This window comes from Clinocottus analis, unplaced genomic scaffold (assembly GCF_023055335.1).
Source record: "Clinocottus analis isolate CAN_PGR_092001 unplaced genomic scaffold, fCliAna1.0.p SCAF_4, whole genome shotgun sequence".
NCBI classification, from domain to species: domain Eukaryota; kingdom Metazoa; phylum Chordata; class Actinopteri; order Perciformes; family Cottidae; genus Clinocottus; species Clinocottus analis.
The window spans coordinates 1,479,833-1,500,773 of NW_027176153.1; the positions used below are offsets into that span (position 1 = coordinate 1,479,833).

The 20,941-nt window shown below is 47.3% G+C and overlaps 1 protein-coding gene across 1 annotated transcript in view; it reads left to right on the forward strand.

Moving 5' to 3' along the window:
• Positions 1 to 5,084: 5,084 nt before the first annotated feature.
• Positions 5,085 to 20,941, forward strand: part of LOC137799924 (membrane-associated guanylate kinase, WW and PDZ domain-containing protein 1-like) — a 49,433-nt gene continuing 33,576 nt past the window's right edge. The window contains exons 1-6 of the mRNA XM_068596810.1: positions 5,085 to 5,241; positions 15,119 to 15,238; positions 17,475 to 17,672; positions 19,236 to 19,521; positions 19,792 to 19,839; positions 20,116 to 20,198. Of these exons, the coding sequence (XP_068452911.1) occupies positions 5,208 to 5,241; positions 15,119 to 15,238; positions 17,475 to 17,672; positions 19,236 to 19,521; positions 19,792 to 19,839; positions 20,116 to 20,198 (769 nt within the window). The 5' untranslated portion in view covers positions 5,085 to 5,207. The remainder of the gene's footprint in view (positions 5,242 to 15,118; positions 15,239 to 17,474; positions 17,673 to 19,235; positions 19,522 to 19,791; positions 19,840 to 20,115; positions 20,199 to 20,941) is intronic.

Sequence of the window (20,941 nt, forward strand, 5' to 3'; positions counted from 1 at the left end):
TTGCACATCTCCAGAGACGCAGACGCCGTCCTCCCTCCCGGCATCGTGGTGGTGGAGGCGCTGCCCGTCGGTCCGCTGCATTAAGAGACTACTTGTGTAGACGAGCCCTCAATCAATGCTGCTCCGGTAATTGGCTTAGAGGCCTGTGAGAGCGGCTAACCGCTAACTCCCCCGTGTGACTGTTGGCTCTCCTCCCCTCCCCCCTCCCTCCCCCTTTGCTTTCTGTCTAACGTTGAGAGACACAACGCTGATTTCCTCCTTCCTCGCGTCACCTCCCGGCCTCTGTTTCCATAACACACACGTACCCGTCGGCGCCACACGCGTGTGTTTGTCCTGGAAACACACGCGTGTCCCGCCGCTGCAGCCGCGATGCTTCATTTCAAAACAGTAGTGACTGTTCATGTCTCTCGCGGTGCTGCGATGCAACAGGATCCATGTTCTCCTCTGGGCTCGGGTCTCCGGGTCATTTAGAAGTTACTCCCCCCCCCCCCTCCCTGTGACGCCCACACTCACAACCAGCAGGGGTTAAAAACAGCAGATGTTTGGCTGAACTGCTGTGTGTGTGTGTGTGTGTGTGTGTGTGTGTGTGTGTGTGTGTGTGTGTGTGTGTGTCAGACAGACCAGCAGCAGCAGGAAGGCGATGGAGGGTATCAGATGTCAGAGCGCTGTCAGCCCCTCTGGCGGTTGTTAATACACAGGAGGACGCTGCTGTCCTGCCTCTCACCTGGCTGTGTGCTTCTGGAGGGGAGAGGGAGGAGGGGGGGGGAGGAGGGCGGAGGAGGGGGGGGGAGGGCGTAGTTTAGTTTAGTTTATTTACTGTTAGCCGACGCCTTAGCGGCCGCTAGTCTTCCTGAAGTCAAGGAGTTAGAAATAGAAATAGAGTCAGATGCAGTGCAGTGGAGGGCGACATGTAAACGATGCTCTGGAAGGTGAAGAAGGATCAGATGACGACAAAGGAAACAAGTGCTTCATGTCCTGAGGCCTTTAATTGTTATGTGATTAAAAACCTTCTGCAAAGCGTGAGAAGGCGACAGCCGAGTGTGTGTCTGTGAGTGTCATTGAACTCTGCAGCTCGGTGTGCAACCATTTGTAGTTTATTCATGTTCCTCTTAGCAGCGACTGACCTTATGAATGATGGACGGCCAGCAGAGGACTACAGACCTGTGTGCGCTGTGTGAGTGTCTTGTTGTCGTTTTACAGACACACAACATGTGTTTCCATGTCTTCATCGTGGACATCGTCTTCATTATTTGTTCGTGAAAGCGACCGCGAGAGGAAAATATGAAACACTACGAGTTGCGTGCGGTCGTCCTCTGGTTTCGCTCGCTGCATCCTGCAGGGAGAAGACGAGGGTTCGATTCCCGGTTCAGAGATCACATGCAGCGCTCATAGTCAGTCTGTTCTCACTTCATCAGCCAATCAGCTGCTTCGCCGACGACGGCCAAAATGAACACCATAAGTTGTGCTACTCGGGCAGCTGGGAAGCGAAAAATTCACCAACATTGTCGCACGATTAGCACGTTGTTAGCAAGCAGCTGCAGGAAGCGGTGCTGCAGCACAGAAATGAATCTGAATGTTCACACTTCCGGTTCCCTCGCCTCAGAGACGGCTCTGGTTTGATTTTGACGTTTCCTTCTCGGTGAACGCTTCTCTCAGGAACCGTGGAGCTTTGAAGTGTCTTAGAAGAAGCTAACGGAGACAACGAGCCCTCAGCACGCCGCCCGCTTGGTGGTCCTGCTGGGATTGCTCTTGACCAATCGCAAAATAAAATGCATCTAAGAGCAGAAATAAGACGACAATGGAGACTCACATGGCGAGTACTCACACAGTAAGATAAGAAGAAAGATCTTTCTCGTGTCGCTCTCTGCTTGAGGATATCTCCGGCTGGCTCGAGACACTTTTAGACCACACAAACATCCACTCAGCTCCATGAATGAAATATTTAGTCCTCCTCCACAGATAACAGCTTCCCTCTCAGTGGAAGCTCACATGCTCGCGGCGGCCGACCGGAGAGCGGCTGCAGGGAGGCTGTTTCACGCACCAACCCGGTTATTCTGTTACTTGTTGCTACAGTGGACCTTTGTGCAGATCCGCAGCGTTCCAGTGGATCTTCATGAGCTCAGTGTTGTCGATGGAAAACGGCCGCTCGATGTGGAGCAACGCGTGAGGGGCGGTGTGATTATTTCTGGCTGCTGAAGCAGTGACGGTTGAGCTCTGTGTTGTAAAAGATTCAGGAGCCAGATGGCCTCAGAGCCGCTTCCCTCTGAAGAGAGATGACATGTTTGACTCCACTGCAACTCGTTGACGACGCAACGCAAACTCCTGTCCGGTGCTCGAGGGTCAGGGGAAGAAACCTCTGGTCTCTGTGCAAGTTATGGAGCAGGTGGACGTGAAGGAAGACCCTCTACACCTAATATGGAGCTCTATCTGGGGACGACCTGCAGGTCTGAAAAGTGTCTGTAAGCTGCATTCTCTCTCCTGACCACCAGGGGGCGACTTCTCTGGTTGTATAGAAGTCTATGCTTCATGTGTTAAAGCTGCATTCTCTCTCCTGACCACCAGGGAGCGACTCCTCTGGTTGTATAGAAGTCTATGCTTCATGCGTTAAAGCTGCATTCTCTCTCCTGACCACCAGGGGGCGACTCCTCTGGTTGTATAGAAGTCTATGCTTCTTGTGTTAAAGCTGCATTCTCTCTCCTGACCACCAGGGGGCGACTCCTCTGGTTGTATAGAAGTCTATGCTTCTTGTGTTAAAGCTGCATTCTCTCTCCTGACCACCAGGGGGCGACTCCTCTGGTTGTATAGAAGTCTATGCTTCATGTGTTAAAGCTGCATTCTCTCTCCTGACCACCAGGGGGCGACTCCTCTGGTTGTATAGAAGTCTATGCTTCATGTGTTAAAGCTGCATTCTCTCTCCTGACCACCAGGGGGCGACTCCTCTGGTTGTATAGAAGTCTATGCTTCATGTGTTAAAGCTGCATTCTCTCTCCTGACCACCAGGGGGCGACTCCTCTGGTTGTATAGAAGTCTATGCGTCAAGCGTTAAAGCTGCATTCTCTCTCCTGACCACCAGGGGGAGACTCCTCTGGTTGTATAGAAGTCTATGCTTCTTGTGTTAAAGCTGCATTCTCTCTCCTGACCACCAGGGGGCGACTCCTCTGGTTGTATAGAAGTCTATGCTTCTTGTGTTAAAGCTGCATTCTCTCTCCTGACCACCAGGGGGCGACTCCTCTGGTTGTATAGAAGTCTATGCTTCATGTGTTAAAGCTGCATTCTCTCTCCTGACCACCAGGGGGCGACTCCTCTGGTTGTATAGAAGTCTATGCTTCATGTGTTAAAGCTGCATTCTCTCTCCTGACCACCAGGGGGCGACTCCTCTGGTTGTATAGAAGTCTATGCTTCGTCGTCCGATGCAGTGAAACTCAAACTGAGAGCTTTTGAAATGAAATCGTGACGTGTGACACATCTCCGTTTGAGTAAATATGACCCTGAACGCATCGAATCAGGATTCATCAGGACGGGCGAGGTGACGGCGAGCGAGGGCAGAATATGTATTTTGGGTCGTTAGCGCTGACAAAGGCATAACAAGTGTTAAGAGCCTGCGATGTCTTTCCAACTTTCATTTTTTCCTCATTTAATTGGGAATGTGGTGCTGCAGGAGCACAAACAGGAGAATAATTGATGTTTTTTTTGTCGCGTGAAAGATAAAAAAAAAAGCTGTGATTCAGACACACATCTCCTGTGAGGCGACACCTTTTCCTCCACAGTCTGTAGTTAATGACTTGGGACGGCTCGGACGCTCCCGCAGTTTATGGTGCGTGTTGGGCGGCGCCAGTGGCCCGGCACCAGCAGGATGTGGGTCAGAGCCGGCGCTCCAGCGGGCCACATGTCCCCTGCTCCGCGGCGCTTCATGAACTGCCAGCGAGGACAGGAGCTGGCTTCCACCAGCTGCTATTTATAGGCCGCGCTCTGAAGGCACTGAATGTATGCTGGCACACTTCTTCTCTCCTCGGAGCGTCGGTGTGGACGTTCAGACCTGCTGCCGTGTGCAGGAGGCCGCGAGCGAGGGGTCAAAGGTCAGGAGACTCTCTGTACAAGGAGGACGATGAGCACTTCTGATACAACGCACCAGGTCGTTGGACAAACCTTCACAAAAGCAGCGTTGTGTTGCTAAAGGGTCACTTCCTGGTTGTTGTGCTGCAGCTGATCGTCAGCCTGGTGGATCTGATCATTGATGATCGATTGTTTGATTGTCTTCGTTCACGCCTTCTTGTTGTGGACATTGTGGAGGTTTACATTATGTTTCGTGGTCAGATCTTGGTTTGACATCGTGGGCTCTGTGAAAATCTTTGACAGACATTTCTTCAGATGAACTAAATCAATAATTGATTAATTGAAAGAACGATTGACAGATTGATGGACGGCTCTAAACAGACAAAAGGTTGATTCACTTTGTGTCCGTCAACTCATCGGTTCATCGACTCCGGTTGTGCACAAAGACTGTGACACGTGCGTCAGAGACGACGACGACGACGATGATGATGATGATGATGGTGTGACGAAGATGCGCTTGCCCGGACTCCTTTTCATCCTTTTTTTTTTAAAGCGGCGCTGGGATCGATACCTCCCTCGTGCGCGCCGCGCCCGGCTTCCAATAACACCAGATGAGATGGAGATGTGAGGAGAGCCGGCACGACGGGCCAGAGGTGCAGGGGGGAGGGAGGGAAGGAGGGAAGGAAGGATGGAGGGAAGGAGGGAGGGAGAGAAGGAGGGAGGGAGGTGTGTTTTGTTGTGCGGAGGGTTTTGCATGTGCCCATTAGGCAAATTGTTTTTCCTCAGTGTCATGTGGCTGAACGGCCATCTTCCTCGTCCACTCCCTCTTTCTGCCGTTCCTACATTCGGCAGATCCCCTCCTCCTCCTCTTCCTACTCTTCCTCCTCCTCCTCTCACAACAGCCCTGTATTTCCTCCCTTTCTTCTCCCCCGTGGGGACGGACTGGAGCTGCTGCGTGACGTCGTTGCGAGCAGAGAGATTGATGCTGATTGGTTGCAGTGTGTTTGCTTTCCAAACCGGTGAACGTGTAGCAGGGATCCGTCTAACCTAGAAAACCACCGCTGCGCCCCGGCCTCAGAAACCGACGGATACAAAATATAATATGAAGCGGGGAAGATGGATGCAGAGGCTTTACACTCTCCTCGTGGTGAGGGATGAATGTGGAGGAAAAGGGGAGAGGAACTAATGGTGAGTTAGAGAGCTTGAGCAGGAAATAAAGGAAAAGAAAAGCATGAATCAAGACAGATAATGAGGGGGATGTATTGATGCACAGCACAAAGCAAAGCAAAGGGGAGCCGTGGGTTTGATGCCGGGGAGTGTTTTTGTATGTTGAAAGCCATATTATGGATGCAACATCGCCTGCAACAACAGCCTTAACGCAGCCGGAGGATTAAAAGGTTTGTAACCTCGCTGCAAACGGCATCAGCTCAATCTCTGACGGCACACACATGTATTTGTCGGTGTATTTATACACACTGTACTGCTGCTCTGTGCCAGCCGGCGGCCGCCGACATGTTTCCAGAAAAGCGTCACATGACTCCTCATCTGCTGCTCGAAATATTAATATTATTATAATATATATAATAATACTGTTATATCTTTCATACCTTTTTATTTTCTAAGTTTATTGTAATTCTCTTCGGAGGACCGAGCAGAATGAGCTTTTCATTGTATAGAATAACTGTTATCGGTGCTTATGACAGTAAAACATCTTGAATCTTAAATAAAATGTATAAATCGTCATGAAACTTAGTGCAGAAGTGCATTTTCCCACCAAGATTTATTTAAATGAGTCAAATACTTGACGACCTCAATGACGCCACACTTGCGAAGCTAATGGCGTGAATATTAGCCCCAGGTGTGCTACGCGTTTAGCGCTTATGCTAACATGCCGAACTAAGACGGTTAACGTGGAAAACACAGCCGCTACACGTCAACACGTACGCATTCAGCACACGCGTGTGTCTTTTGGAGGTGTTTCTGAAGGAGGTTCAGCTTCTACAGAAGATGGAAGCCGTTGCATCCGAGTGGAGTTCACACACGATCGTCTGCTGCACCCGAGGCGTATTATTTTGAAACTCCACATCTTGGGAGCGGAGCCGGAGCTATCTTGTTCTGTCAGTTTCTGGTCTTCTGTCAACCAGTTGTTGTGTTGAGATTTGGATGTGCGTGTTTTTAACAACTCGTTTTAAAGCCAAAGCGTCCCTGAAGAAGTCTTTGTGCGATCGTGTTTTACCGTCTGAGACACCTGAAGAGTCTTGATTAAACTCACAGGTGAAACCGACTCGAGCGCTGGAGGCGCCTCAAGTGTGTTAGCATACATGTGAATCTCTATGTGTCAGCATACATGTGAATCTTTATGTGTGTTAGCATACATGTGAATCTTTATGTGTGTTAGCATACATGTGAATCTCTATGTGTCAGCATACATGTGAATCTTTATGTGTGTTAGCATACATGTGAATCTTTATGTGTGTTAGCATACATGTGAATCTTTATGTGTGTTAGCACACATATGAATCTTTATGTGTTAGCATACATGTGAATCTTTATGTGTGTTAGCATACATGTGAATCTTTATGTGTGTTAGCACACATATGAATCTTTATGTGTTAGCACACATGTGAATCTTTATGTGTTAGCATACATGTGAATCTTTATGTGTGTTAGCATACATGTGAATCTTTATGTGTGTTAGCATACATGTGAATCTTTATGTGTGTTAGCACACATATGAATCTTTATGTGTTAGCATACATGTGAATCTTTATGTGTGTTAGCATACATGTGAATCTTTATGTGTGTTAGCATACATGTGAATATTTGTGTGTTAGCACACGTGTGAATCTTTATGTGTTAGCATACATGTGAATATTTGTGTGTTAGCACACATGTGAATCTCTATGTGTGTTAGCGCACATGTGAATATCTATGTGTGTTAGCGCACATGTGAATCTTTATGTGTGTTAGCACACATGTGAATCTCTATGTGTGTTAGCGCACATGTGAATCTTTATGTGTGTTAGCGCACATGTGAATCTTTATGTGTGTTAGCGCACATGTGAATCTCTATGTGTGTTAGCACATGTGTGAATCTTTATGTGTGTTAGCACACATGTGAATCTCTATGTGTGTTAGCACACATGTGAATCTCTATGCGTGTTAGTACATGTGAATCTCTATGTGTGTTAGCACGCATGTGAATCTTTATGTGTGTTAGCACATGTGTGAATCTTTATGTGTGTTAGTGCACATGTGAATCTTTATGTGTGTTAGCACACATGTGAATCTCTGTGTGTGTTAGTGCACATGTGAATCTTTATGTGTGTTAGCACACATGTGAATCTATGTGTGTTAGCACATGTGTGAATCTTTATGTGTGTTAGCACACATGTGAATCTCTATGTGTGTTAACATACATGTGAATCTGTATGTTTGTTAGCATACATGTGAATCTGTATGTGTGTTAGCATATATGTGAATCTTTGTGAACGTATCAGTCGCCCCTGCACGCTGCTGGTCGACCGCTGACCCAGAAGGAGAGCGGCTCCAGAGAGGACGGCCGGCTAGTCACCAAGCTAATCTCCGTCGCTCATTTTCCGGTGTAGAATTAAAGCACGGCGGAATTAGCGAGCTAGCTAAGTAACGAGCTAGAAAGAATACTAATTCCAGCGTGCTTTAATGCTACGCTGCTCACTGAACGTAAGACTGACAGCGGGGCCGATAATTCTCTATAGTTTTACCTGCTGCAGTGACAGCTGAGGAGGTTAGCGCTGCGCTCCAGATATACACATCTATATACATCTAAATACATTTATACTACTGTTCAAAGGTTTGGGGTCACCCAGACACATGTTCAGGTTCTCCTCAAGTTCTCTCAAGAACATCCTTCACTTCTAGGAACAAGAACAGACCTGAGAGTTTCACATGAAAGTTCTCTCTTTCTGGACATTTTGAGAGTTTAATGAACTTTAATGTGAAGCTCCAGATCCTCAACCAGCTCAAAGGAAGAAGTTTTAGAGCTTCTCTCTCCAGCAGAGCTGTTTTCAGCTGTGTGACATCACTGCACAAGGGCTTTCAAGGGTTTTTAAGGGTTTTCTATCCTCCATTAGTCTTCTAAGGCGATGATAAACACAATGTACCATCAGAAAACTGATAGCTGCTGGACATGAGCCTCTATACACGATGTAGATATTTCATTAAGAACCAGGCGTTTCACCTCGAATAGTCTTTCACCACATTAACAATGTAGAAAGTGTATTCATGATTCATTTAATGTTATCTTTATTGAAAAAAACACTGCTTTTCTTTGAAAAATAAGGACATTTCTAAGTGACCTTTTGAACGGTAGTGTACATATATCAATATGAATTTAGCTAAATGACATATTTGACGCGTCGATTACCTTCACACAGTGACGCCATCATGACATCGGCTGTAAAATGGTCGAAAGCGTGCTAACATGCTAACATAGAGTCATACCGTCATTGACTTGGAGTTCAGTGAATATTCTCTGAAACTGTAAAAGGTTTGACCAAATGCAACGCTTGGTGAGTTTAAGACGAGGACTCGGTGAGGTGAGAGTCTCCGCTCTGTCTGTTACAAGCTGTCATGAAACCAGCCGGAGCGGAATCTGTCACTGTTATATAATTCTAGCCCTCTGTGTGTTATTTTTTTGTGTTATTAATGCATGATGTACTCCACATTGGTCCATGTGAGTTATTTAAATGCACCGCTTTTCTGCCTCTTTCCACAAATTGACATTACAGCGCAAATACATTGAAAAATGGTTTGGAAACATTCAGAATTAATACTCGTAATATGAGAAAACACACACACACACACACACACACGCACACGGGCAAAGCGTGCAGTGTTTCTTACAGCCGTTGAGTATTGCTCAGGGTGCTGAAGATCTAAAGTGAGCGTGCACTCTTGAGCCCTGCAGCGTTGCTCAGGAAGTGTGCGGCATCTTTTCGGACGGGTACATTGAAGCCGGTGTAAGTGCTGATTTAAAATTCCATCAGTGAAACGGATGAAGAGACGTGGCTCCTTTCCCTGTAGTGAATAATCACACCCACTGACACCATTAAACTTGAGATGCAGTGTGCAAAAAGTGACGTTTTTTTCTTTTTTCAACAGCATATTTGATGCCTGCAGAAGCCGGGCCGTCACGTTGCATTTCATGAAAGCAAAACAAAGCCGACAGCAGAACACGGAGACTTTAATTCCTCCGCAGTTCAAAGGAATATCAGTCAAACGATCTTTCGGTTGCGATTAATTATTGTAATTATTTTTAGAGACGCGTGACGTCGGCTCTGTGACGCTGAGATGTGTCCGTGCGGGGAAAACCACAGAAGAAGAGATGCAGGGAGCGCTGACAAATTATTCAATCCAATGCAATAAGTGACGCTTAAAATGTCTCGTTTTTAGGAAGTGAAAGAAGCCACTTCGGCTCTTTGGTGGTCTTGAGCGGTGGTTTGTGTTGCGTTACATTTCAAGCGGTTCCTCGGTTCCCGTGGCCACGCCGTCAGCCTTTTATAAAAGCTTTATTCTGGGTTTCCGTCCCAGAACAACATACATTTTGTATGCTCTCTGAATAAATAAGCGTCCAGCCTCTCCCTGAACAAAGACGGCTCTCTGCTTCAGTTTGGTGGTATTTAAAAAGAAAATGGAGATGTTGCCAAATACTGTATGCTTGTGTTTCTTGTTCTCTTCCACTCGTGCATGTGCGCTCACAGTGAAAGAATGGAGCCCATTGATGACGGCCACTGGAAGTTAGTTGATGGGAGACGAGGGTCACGGCGCTCATTGTGTCTCTGGTGGGACTAAATACAGACGATGCACCCTGATGGAGTCTCTGTGGTACACTGAGAGCATTCAGGAGACGAGCTGCTGCGGGTTCAGCAGGAATCATCTCCGAATGCCTCATCACAGTAGTTCATCTTTCTGGCAACGCAACCTTCTCCAAGACCTCGTCACTGCAGCGCCTTACAGCTGCAGGTGCTTTACTGTCATAAGCACAGATATGATTCCATACAAGGAAAAGATTATTTTGTGCAGTATTACAATACATTTAAGGTACAAAATAAATAAAAAAAATGTAAAGGCATAAAATAAAAAAGATGTAACAGGATTGCACAAAAATATCATAATAGCATTGCGATGATAAATATGATAAAATATGATAATAGTATTGCTCATTGTATCTTTATACACTATGCATTGCTACAGCATTGCTACAGCATTGCTACAGCATTGTTACAATATTGCTACAATATTGCTACAGCTTTGCTACAACATTGCTACAATATTGCTACAGCTACAGCTTTTGCTACAGTATTGCCACCACATTGCTCCCACATTGCTACAACATTGCTACAGCATTGCTACAACATTGCTACAATATTGCTACAGCTGCAGCTTTTGCTACAGCATTGCCACCACATTGCCACAACATTGCTACCACATTGCTACCACATTGCTACCACATTGCTCCCACATTGCTACAACATTGCTACAACATTGCTACAACATTGCTACAACATTGCTACCACATTGCTACCACATTGCTACAACATTTCCACAATATTGCTATAATATTGCTACAGCTACATGCTTTTGCGACAACATTGCTGCCATATTGCTACCACATTGCTACATCATTGCAGTTTGTCAGAAAGTCTCCGTGTTGATGGTATTTTGTGAGGACTCCTGAGGTTGCGATGGTTAAAGTCTCCGGCTGCAGCGAACGCAGCGTCTCATTTCATGTTTAACTCAGAACCTGAAGAAAGGATCAGCATGACATCACCTATTGGTCTGCTGGCAGACGTGTGTTGTTATTCATAGCGTGTTAGCTGTCCCTTTAATACCTGTGTGTGTATCAGGGTGTGTGTGTGTGTGTGTGTGTGTGTGTGTGTGTGTGTGTGTGTGTGTGTATACTGTTGCAACCAATGACTGAACAATAAAATACACATGTTGGGCGGCCGCAACCAACAAGTATTGTTGATCTTTTAGAAACTGGAGGTCTACAAGTAGACTACCTGTAGACTACCTGTAGTAGAGTCTTGTAGTAGACTCTTGCATTCTCTCTCCTGACCACCAGGGGGCGACTCCTCTGGTTGTATAGAAGTCTATGCTTCATGTGTTAAAGCTGCATTCTCTCTCCTGACCACCAGGGGGCGACTCCTCTGGTTGTATAGAAGTCTATGCTTCATGTGTTAAAGCTGCATTCTCTCTCCTGACCACCAGGGGGCGACTCCTCTGGTTGTATAGAAGTCTATGCTTCATGTGTTAAAGCTGCATTCTCTCTCCTGACCACCAGGGGGCGACTCCTCTGGTTGTATAGAAGTCTATGCTTCATGTGTTAAAGCTGCATTCTCTCTCCTGATCACCAGGGGGCGACTCCTCTGGTTGTATAGAAGTCTATGCTTCATGTGTTAAAGCTGCATTCTCTCTCCTGACCACCAGGGGGCGACTCCTCTGGTTGTATAGAAGTCTATGCTTCATTTCCATGAACGTCTTTACAGTGTGTTTTCAGTCCATGAAAGCTAGTATTTTTGGTCGTGTTCAGTTTTACTTTGCTCCGTTCTCTTGTGTCAAAAAAAACAAGATGGCTACTGCCAAAAATCAAGATGGTTGACAGCCCAAAAGTAAAACTTGACACTTCAAAATTATAGTCCACAAAACCAATGGGGGACGTCAGTGCTATATCCTTGGGCATAAGCAACAAGAGTGATCCAACTGCACTAAAAATATTGCATTTAAATTATGCAATATTTCACAGAGAAGCAGAGCACAAACAGGACATCAAGTTACATAACACATGAGGAAGCTGATCTGTCAAATGGTTGCGGAGTCGTTCTCTGATGAATAAATTGTGCAAATGTGACGCAATACCGCTCAAATCATCCTGTGGGATAAACATTTATTTTTTTTTAAAAAGAGGATTTCAAGCCAATCGTTTAATGACGTAACGCATAGGAGAAGTTGAAAGAGGCCTTCAAGTATTCTGTAATATAGACTCACCAGATTCAGACATCCTATCAGAGCCCTCGCTGTGGGGAATGGCCTGAACAACAGCTCCACTCCTCACTCAGCAGACGGCGCCATTAGAACACACTGAGCCTCAGAAACATCTCCACCATGGGACCGGCTCGCCCCGTGACTCAAGCTCCCGGACAACTTCCCTTTCATCGCCTCCTGGTCCTCCGAGGCGAATACTAAGCAGCAATGTTGCTCGTGTGCCGCTGCTGTAAACGATCAGTTAAATGATTATGTAACCGCTTTGTTGTTGTTGTTGTTGTTTTGTTCCTCACATTGAGTGAGCGCTACACGTCCAGGCATCATAATTGCCTCCTCATTCATCAGCTCATCTTAATGGATCATTTTCAAAATGGCAGAAAAAGGAAACGAGAGAGCGAGAGGAGTGCAGACTGAACGTTAAAGACTTGATTATCTCAAGTCTATGCTTCATGTGTTGAAGCTGCATTCTCTCTCCTGACCACCAGGGGGCGACTCCTCTGGTTGTATAGAAGTCTATGCTTCATGTGTTAAAGCTGCATTCTCTCTCCTGACCACCAGGGGGCGACTCCTCTGGTTGTATAGAAGTCTATGCTTCATGTGTTCAAGCTGCATTCTCTCTCCTGACCACCAGGGGGCGACTCCTCTGGTTGTATAGAAGTCTATGCTTCATGTGTTAAAGCTGCATTCTCTCTCCTGACCACCAGGGGACGACTCCTCTGGTTGTATAGAAGTCTATGCTTCATGTGTTAAAGCTGCATTCTCTCTCCTGACCACCAGGGGGCGACTCCTCTGGTTGTATAGAAGTCTACGCTTCATGTGTTAAAGCTGCATTCTCTCTCCTGACCACCAGGGGGCGACTCCTCTGGTTGTATAGAAGTCTATGCTTCATGTGTTAAAGCTGCATTCTCTCTCCTGACCACCAGGGGGCGACTCCTCTGGTTGTATAGAAGTCTATGCTTCATGTGTTAAAGCTGCATTCTCTCTCCTGACCACCAGGGGGCGACTCTTCTGGTTGTATAGAAGTCTATGCTTCATGTGTTAAAGCTGCATTCTCTCTCCTGACCACCAGGGGGCGATTCCTCTGGTTGTATAGAAGTCTATGCTTCATGTGTTCAAGCTGCATTCTCTCTCCTGACCACCAGGGGGCGACTCCTCTGGTTGTATAGAAGTCTATGCTTCATGTGTTAAAGCTGCATTCTCTCTCCTGACCACCAGGGGGGCGACTCCTCTGGTTGTATAGAAGTCTATGCTTCATGTGTTAAAGTTTTTCTTTTCACCAGTTTTTAGCTGTGTTTGTTGCGCTTGTGACACTAGCTAACGTAAGTTCACCACCTTTAGGTTTCGGACTGAAATGTGTGTTTTTGGGCAAGCGTTCATGTTCCCCAGAGGATGAATCATCGTGTCTTTGTTATCCTCTGGGTTACCACTAGCAAGTTGACATATTTTGCTTTTAGTGAAATATCTCTGCAACTATTATGAGGATTGCCATGGAATCTGGCACAGACGTTCACGGTGGCCTGAGGATGAACCTGAGGGTCTTTGGTGATCCCCTGACTTTTCCTCCAGCGCCGTCAGAAGGTTGAACTTCTCACTTCTGCTGTGAATTATCTCAACATGTACTTGTTTTGGCGTACGTCCATGCTTTGGTACCTTTGGTCATGCTTTTCCTCCAACAACCAGCCGCAGGTTTGTGGTTTCAGACTGAAACGTCTCGACCGCTATCCGATGCATTGCCGTGATATTTATGTCTCCTCTGGAGGAATCTGTAATCCCTTTGATGGTCTGCAGACATTTCACCTCGTGACCTCATCACCAGGTCAGAGACTAAAGTCAATGCCCATCACCTTCAGTCGTGGTTCGTGTCCTCCGATGTGTCCGTCAACCGTCTGTCATCTCGTTTGTCAAGACGGAGACGCGATATCCTCCGTCTCCATCGTCTGGTGTCAGCTTCCTTCTACAAAGTGTTCCCGCCACAAAGCGGAAACACACCGCAGACCATTGGCTCTGCACCGGGCTCGGGGCAGTGAGGCCGGCAAGGACGGCTTTAAACGCCGCTTCACCTTTTCAACTGAACTTGAAACCAAAGCGTGGCTTGAGAGTCTATCTGACCTCTCATGTGGGAAGCTTTCAGAAAGATGTCGAATGAGTAGAGTTGTGCAAGAAAAGGAATCTGCACTGGTTTATATTGCCTCGGAGTGAAAAGCTTTTGTTGTCCTGCAATTAAACAGTTAAACGACACCAAGGAATGCAGTTAGTGTAGCTGGTTGAGGACAATTCAGCTTTAACGATCAGTGTGAAGGATTTAGAAATGGATTAAAGTACTCACACCGATGGGTTTTTATCACCAGCAACTAAAAATAGCGCTTTTGTGAACTTAAAATGAGTGTTTTGTATCTTTATAGGAAGCGGGGTCGCACTCACAGAGGCAACTGTGTTTCTACCGGAGCCCCGAACGGACAAACTAAACACAAAACCACATCCCTCTGTTACCCAAAGTCCACCCGAATCCTCAAGTAAACTGCGATTTACGTGAGAAGCAGATTGCAAAAGGAGTGAGCGGTGGAGTATTCGACTGGTTTCAACCGGCAACCTCACCGCCTAAATACCTCCCAATACACACTCAGTGTGCCTGTAAAGCGTCTGTAACACTCTGATGTGAGCTGGTTTTACAGTCCTAACATCACCGTGAAGAAACCGATGGAGGGATGACGGATTCAGGACTGTTACTCACGCGACCTTTGTTGTGTCATCTGACAGAAATAGAGAACGTCAATATCGTTTCCTGAATTGCGATCACACCTCTCTCGCTCCCTCCTGCCTCCCGCGTGGACGGCCATCGCCTCAAGAACAAGCTGAATGAGCGTCGTGCTGTTGATTGTGTTTTCACACCAACGAAAGGCTGGTTGAAGTGTATTGAGTGTGTCGTCGCTGTATTGAGTGTGTCGTCGCTGTATTGAGTGTGTCGTCGCTGTATTGAGTGTGTCGTCGATTCCTGTGTCTCGAATTTAACTCGTTTGTGTTTGTTGCTTCCTGTCCGCAGGTACGACCCGCCCCCCTCGCGACGGAGAGGTCCCAGGGGTGGATTACAACTTCCTGTCTGTGGAGGACTTCCTGGAACTCGAGGATAGCGGCACACTACTGGAAATAGGAACATATGACGGTGAGGATGACGATCAGGAACCTGACGCCGTGGCGCAGGTGACGCCGATTCTCCACGGACACGACGAGCGTAGCGGCGCCCGTGTTCTGCTACATGCTGGCGGGCTGCGACACTGTGCGCTCAGTTGGTTCGGATTAGACTGTGCATGATGGGTGTGGGGGGGGGGGGGGGGGTGATGCATTCAGGAGACAGCCGGTCACTCCACATCTGCCCCTCTCACTCTGATTAGGACAGAGTTGTGCGGCGCTAAGTCTCGTAGCGACACAAACCTCGGTGTGTAAACATCCGCGTGTGGGTGGATGTGTGCTTGTGCATTGTGTGTTATGCAGGTCCAAGTCTGATATGTGTGTGTGTGTGTGTGTGATTGTGATTGTGCGACATTAATCTGCTTGGCACCGGTTCGGCTCTGTGTTGGCACGTTCCCCCCTCTCATGCAGACAATGTCAAATACCTGTCCACGGGAGCCAGAGGCCGTCCAGACGACCACAGGAAGACAGGATTATTGATTCATGACCAACGTTCTGGACGCGTGACGGTGGACGGACACGTCTGTGATTTATAGACACGGTTCCTTTAGCGTCTCGTGTTCCCCGTTCGTCTGAGGTTCTTTATCTGGTGGTGAAGACTTGACAGGAAATGAGGAGAGGTGACATGCGACCACATCCATGTCTGAGTCCCTCGGTCAAGAATTAGCTTAGCATTTTGGAAAATGTAATTATTTGCTTTCTTGCTGAGCGTTAGAAGAAAAGATCAAAACCACTTTCATGTCTGTAGCGTCTTCTGAGAAGAGAAGCCAGAAATGCATTAAAGCTGCTTTCTCTCTCCTGACCACTAGGGGGCGACTCCTCTGGTTGTATAGAAGTCTATGCTTCATGCGTTAAAGCTGCATTCTCTCTCCTGACCACCAGGGGGCGACTCCTCTGGTTGTATAGAAGTCTCTGCTTCATGTGTTAAAGCTGCATTCTCTCTCCTGACCACCAGGGGGCGACTCCTCTGGTTGTATAGAAGTCTATGCTTTGTGTGTTAAAGCTGCATTCTCTCTCCTGACCACCAGGGGGCGACTCCTCTGGTTGTATAGAAGTCTATGCTTCATGCGTTAAAGCTGCATTCTCTCTCCTGACCACCTGGGGGCGACTCCTCTGGTTGTATAGAAGTCTATGCTTCATGTGTTAAAGCTGCATTCTCTCTCCTGACCACCTGGGGGCGACTCCTCTGGTTGTATAGAAGTCTATGCTTCATGTGTTAAAGCTGCATTCTCTCTCCTGACCACCTGGGGGCGACTCCTCTGGTTGTATAGAAGTCTATGCTTCATGTGTTAAAGCTGCATTCTCTCTCCTGACCATCAGGGGGCGACTCCTCTGGTTGTATAGAAGTCTATGCTTCATGTGTTAAAGCTGCATTCTCTCTCCTGACCACCAGGGGGCGACTCCTCTGGTTGTATAGAAGTCTATGCTTCATGCGTTAAAGCTGCATTCTCTCTCCTGACCACCAGGGGGCGACTCCTCTGGTTGTATAGAAGTCCAAATAGGTCACTTCTGGTTAAAAGCCGGGTTGGCATAAAGTTCACTGCTGTTTGGATTTTGCTGCTTGTCGCGAGAGCTGTTTTAGCTGTTTCCAGTCTTTATGCTAAGCTATGCTAACTGCTTATTGGTTCAAGCTTCATATCTCATCTAAACGGCCTTGAATTATAACTTTGGTTCATATAATTTGCACGTCGATGTTATTATTTCTTCACTTTCGTGAGTTGGCGTGGAACCCAAACTTCCCAAACTGTTCCTTTCGGGTTCCCTCTGCGTTTTCTGTGTGAAACGCATTCGACCCCCGAGGGTCACCTCAGGGTGCCTCTTTCTCTCTCGCATGTACAAAGAGTGAATGGCTGCGTGCTTCTCACAGCAGCAGAAAACAACACATGCACCGACAAAAACAGTTTCAGGCCGGAAAAAAAGAAAAAGAAAGAAGGAGCGGAGCTGCTGAAACGAGCTGTGTGGCGGCTCCATTGTTTCTGCTCTGCTTTCATAGTGCAGACAAAGCAGCCCCGCCGCAAACTACACAAACTACACAAACTACACTCTCCACCAGCTGCTCATTTCCACCACGTTGTGATCCAGCGTCACGTCTTTTCCCTCTCAGCGTTTTTTTGTTGTTGTTGCTTGCTACCTTTCCTTCCCCCCTCCCTCCTCGTTTCTCCTTCTGCGGTTTCTCTCTCGAGCATGCTAATGGCCTCCTTGTTGCCTAGGTAACTACTATGGGACCCCCAAGCCGCCGAGGCAGCCGCCCGTCGGCGGGCCAGTGATTCTCGGCAGCGATGCCGGCTCCCAGCAGTCCACCCCGAAGCGCACCAAGTCCTACAATGACATGCAAAACGCCCGCGCAGTAGCGCCCGCTGACGACGACGATGACGACCAGGCCACGGAAATGAACAACAGTTTTACAGGTGAGGGCCGCCGCCGCCGCCGCCTGCGGCATGCGGCATGCGTGTGCTGCGTATGCATGCGTGTGCCGCGAGATAATGTGTGTGTGTGTGTGTGTTTGTGGTCCTGCGTTTCTGCGCCGGTGTGTCTGGCGGTTACATCATGTCTTTGTGATGCTGATTCCTTTTTTCTTCTTCTCTGCGAGCCTCTAAACACCGCCATCTGCCTGCGAGGAGGGGCGCAGCGCTTCCTCGCCTCCCTCCCTCCCCCGATGCGCTTTAGCGTTGCTATTTCTGGCTCAGGTGATTTTCACCCGAGCAGCACATCTTTGCAGAATCTTGAGCTCCGCTCGATAATTTATGTGTAAGGAAGAAACGGTAAGCAGGTGACGACGCTCGCTCGCTCGCTCTGAGGCAGGCGCTGCTTTGTCTTCTCTCTCGACGCTGCAGAATCTGAATCTATGCCCTCTCTGTGTCCGCCGCGCCGCCAGAGGGTCGAATTAGCATTTGATCAAATCCTGAAAGGACAGGAAGTGGTGGAGGATGTCGGGGGGGCGGGGCTTAGGAGGAAGAGGCTTATCGGTGGAGAGGTGAAGAAAAAGAAAAACAGGGTGGGGGTCAGAAAAGAGTTTTCACACGGAAAGCAACTTTTTTTTTACACGATTTATTTACTAATTGATTGATGAGGTTGAGGAACAACAACACAAACAGAGGTGTGAGGTGTGGCTCACAGGTCACAGGTCGTCCTCACATCCGATTGGCTCTGAGCCGCCTGAGAGGAGGAGAATCCTGTTCTCACCTGTTCTCACTGCTCCTCTAACGTCAACATACTGATGAACAGGTGTGTGTGTTGGAGTGTGACGAGCTTCCCTTGAGCACCGGACATTATCTCATATATATAATTTATATCATCAATACTCCTGGAGTCCGTTCAGTACATTAGCAATGGGCGGAAGTCCAACTCAAACTTTTAGAAACCGTGCGAGAAAAGTCCCAGCATGCCCCATTCAGACCGTCTTTTGGCATTTTTGAACCGAATGACTCAGTTTCTTGACTGAAGCTCCTTCCTAACAGGACAAGACTTTGTTTTATTGTGATTTTTGTAGCAGATTCTGATTCTTTAGGTCCTAATCTTTCCATAAAGGTCTTATTGACGCTCCAGGAGACATTTTTAAAGGAATCTGGCTCATATCATGCTGGATGTTCATAGTTACCATCAAAATATCTTCTAAAAGTGATTTTTTTGCAGATATACATTTTTTCCCCAAGACTTTGCTGAACAAATACAAACAATAAACACAAGTAATTGAACTAATTTGGGGTTCCTACGACGACTCAAACAGGGAAAAGAGGTCTGGAGACAAAACTACTTCCACAGTTTTCAACGGTTAAGATGAGGGGGCGGGGCTTAAGGTTGAATGAAAGCTGTGCAGAGTGAGTTTATTTCCTCTGTTCTCTTCTTGCATGCACGAGACATAAACTGTGTTTTTGTTCCCTTTTTGTTTCTTTTTCGTCGTGGTGTCCTTTCTCGTCGTTCTTCTCCCGTGTGTGGTGTTGTGTGGTGTGTTGTGGTGTTGTGTGGTCCAGGATCTTTAGTGCGTAGCCTCTTCCCCTCTCCTCTGTTGTGCACAGGTAACCCTAACGAGCAGGACGAGGGCCGCGGCGGCGGCGGCGGCGGCGGCGGCACCCTGCGGCCGTACCCCGCGCGCGACAATGCCCCCTCCTGCGGTCTGAACAATGCGGCCACCTCCACCGCCGAGAGCGGCCAGCAGACGCTGGCGGAGCCGCAGGTGTCTCCGGAGGAGCCGCAGGGCCCGATGCCTGAGAACTGGGAGATGGCCTACACCGAGAGCGGCGAGCTGTACTACATAGAGTATGTATCCCACGCACTCACCGGAGCTCATTTGCTGTTTTTTTTCTGTATTTTACCTGCACAATTATCCCTTCTGTTCGTCCAGTGGCTTGTCTCCCCCCCTCCTCCCCCCCTCCCCCTCCCATGATTTGGTTTTTAGGCCTCCCCAGCCCGCCTGCCCAGCCACGCTGGGCGCCACTGCTTTCCTGTTAATCCCCTGCATGTCCCGATCTCTAAAGGAGATCACGTCCTGATCACCTGACTACCTCCACCTCTCTGTCCTCTCCGCAGCACGGCAAAGGCACGCCACCCGGACACGGCTGTGTGTTTTCAGAGCTTGTATGTTCATTTCTGCTATCACTGATTTACAGTATGTTCTTGTGTAACGGTAGAGGGAGAAGCTCCGGGTTGTTAGTGGTTGATATCCTGCCTGGGCTCGCTCCTCTCTCTCTGCAGCGGGCCGCCGTCTGTCCTCAGTAAACTTGCTGACGCGGGGCGTCGCTCTTTTCTAGTTCTTAGGGATGCGTTGGCGCGCCCCCCCGCTGTGCTGTCATCCTGTGGGTGTGTCTGGCCGGTGTTGAATGACTCTGCTTGGTCTGGTTTGTTTCCTCTCAGCCACAACACAAAGACCACGTCGTGGATGGACCCTCGCTGCCGGGACAAAGGCCCCCGGCCGCTGGAGGAGTGCGACGACGATGGTAAGCTGCTACTGGGTCGTAGTACACACATGTACATATAATGAGTAGTACACACATGTACACATAATGAGTAGTACACACATGTACATATAATGAGTAGTACACACATGTACATATAATGAGTAGTATACACATGTACATATAATGAGTAGTATACACATGTACATATAATGAGTAGTATACACATGTACATATAATGAGTAGTATACACATGTACATATAATGAGTAGTACACACATGTACATATAATGAGTAGTATACACATGTACATATAATGAGTAGTATACACATGTACATATAATGAGTAGTATACACATGTACATATAATGAGTAGTATACACATGTACATATAATGAGTAGTACACACATGTACATATAATGAGTAGTATACACATGTACATATAATGAGTAGTACACACATGTACATATAATGAGTAGTACACACATGTACATATAATGAGTAGTACACACATGTACATATAATGAGTAGTACACACATGTACATATAATGAGTAGTACACACATGATACATATAATGAGTAGTACACACATGATACATATAATGAGTAGTACACACATGTACATATAATGATTAGCATACATATGATACATATGAGTAGTACACACATGTACATATAATGTGTAGTGTACGCATGTGCATATAATGAGTAGTATACATATTGTACATACACTTAGTAGTATACACACGGTACACATAATGAGTAGTATACCCATGGTACACA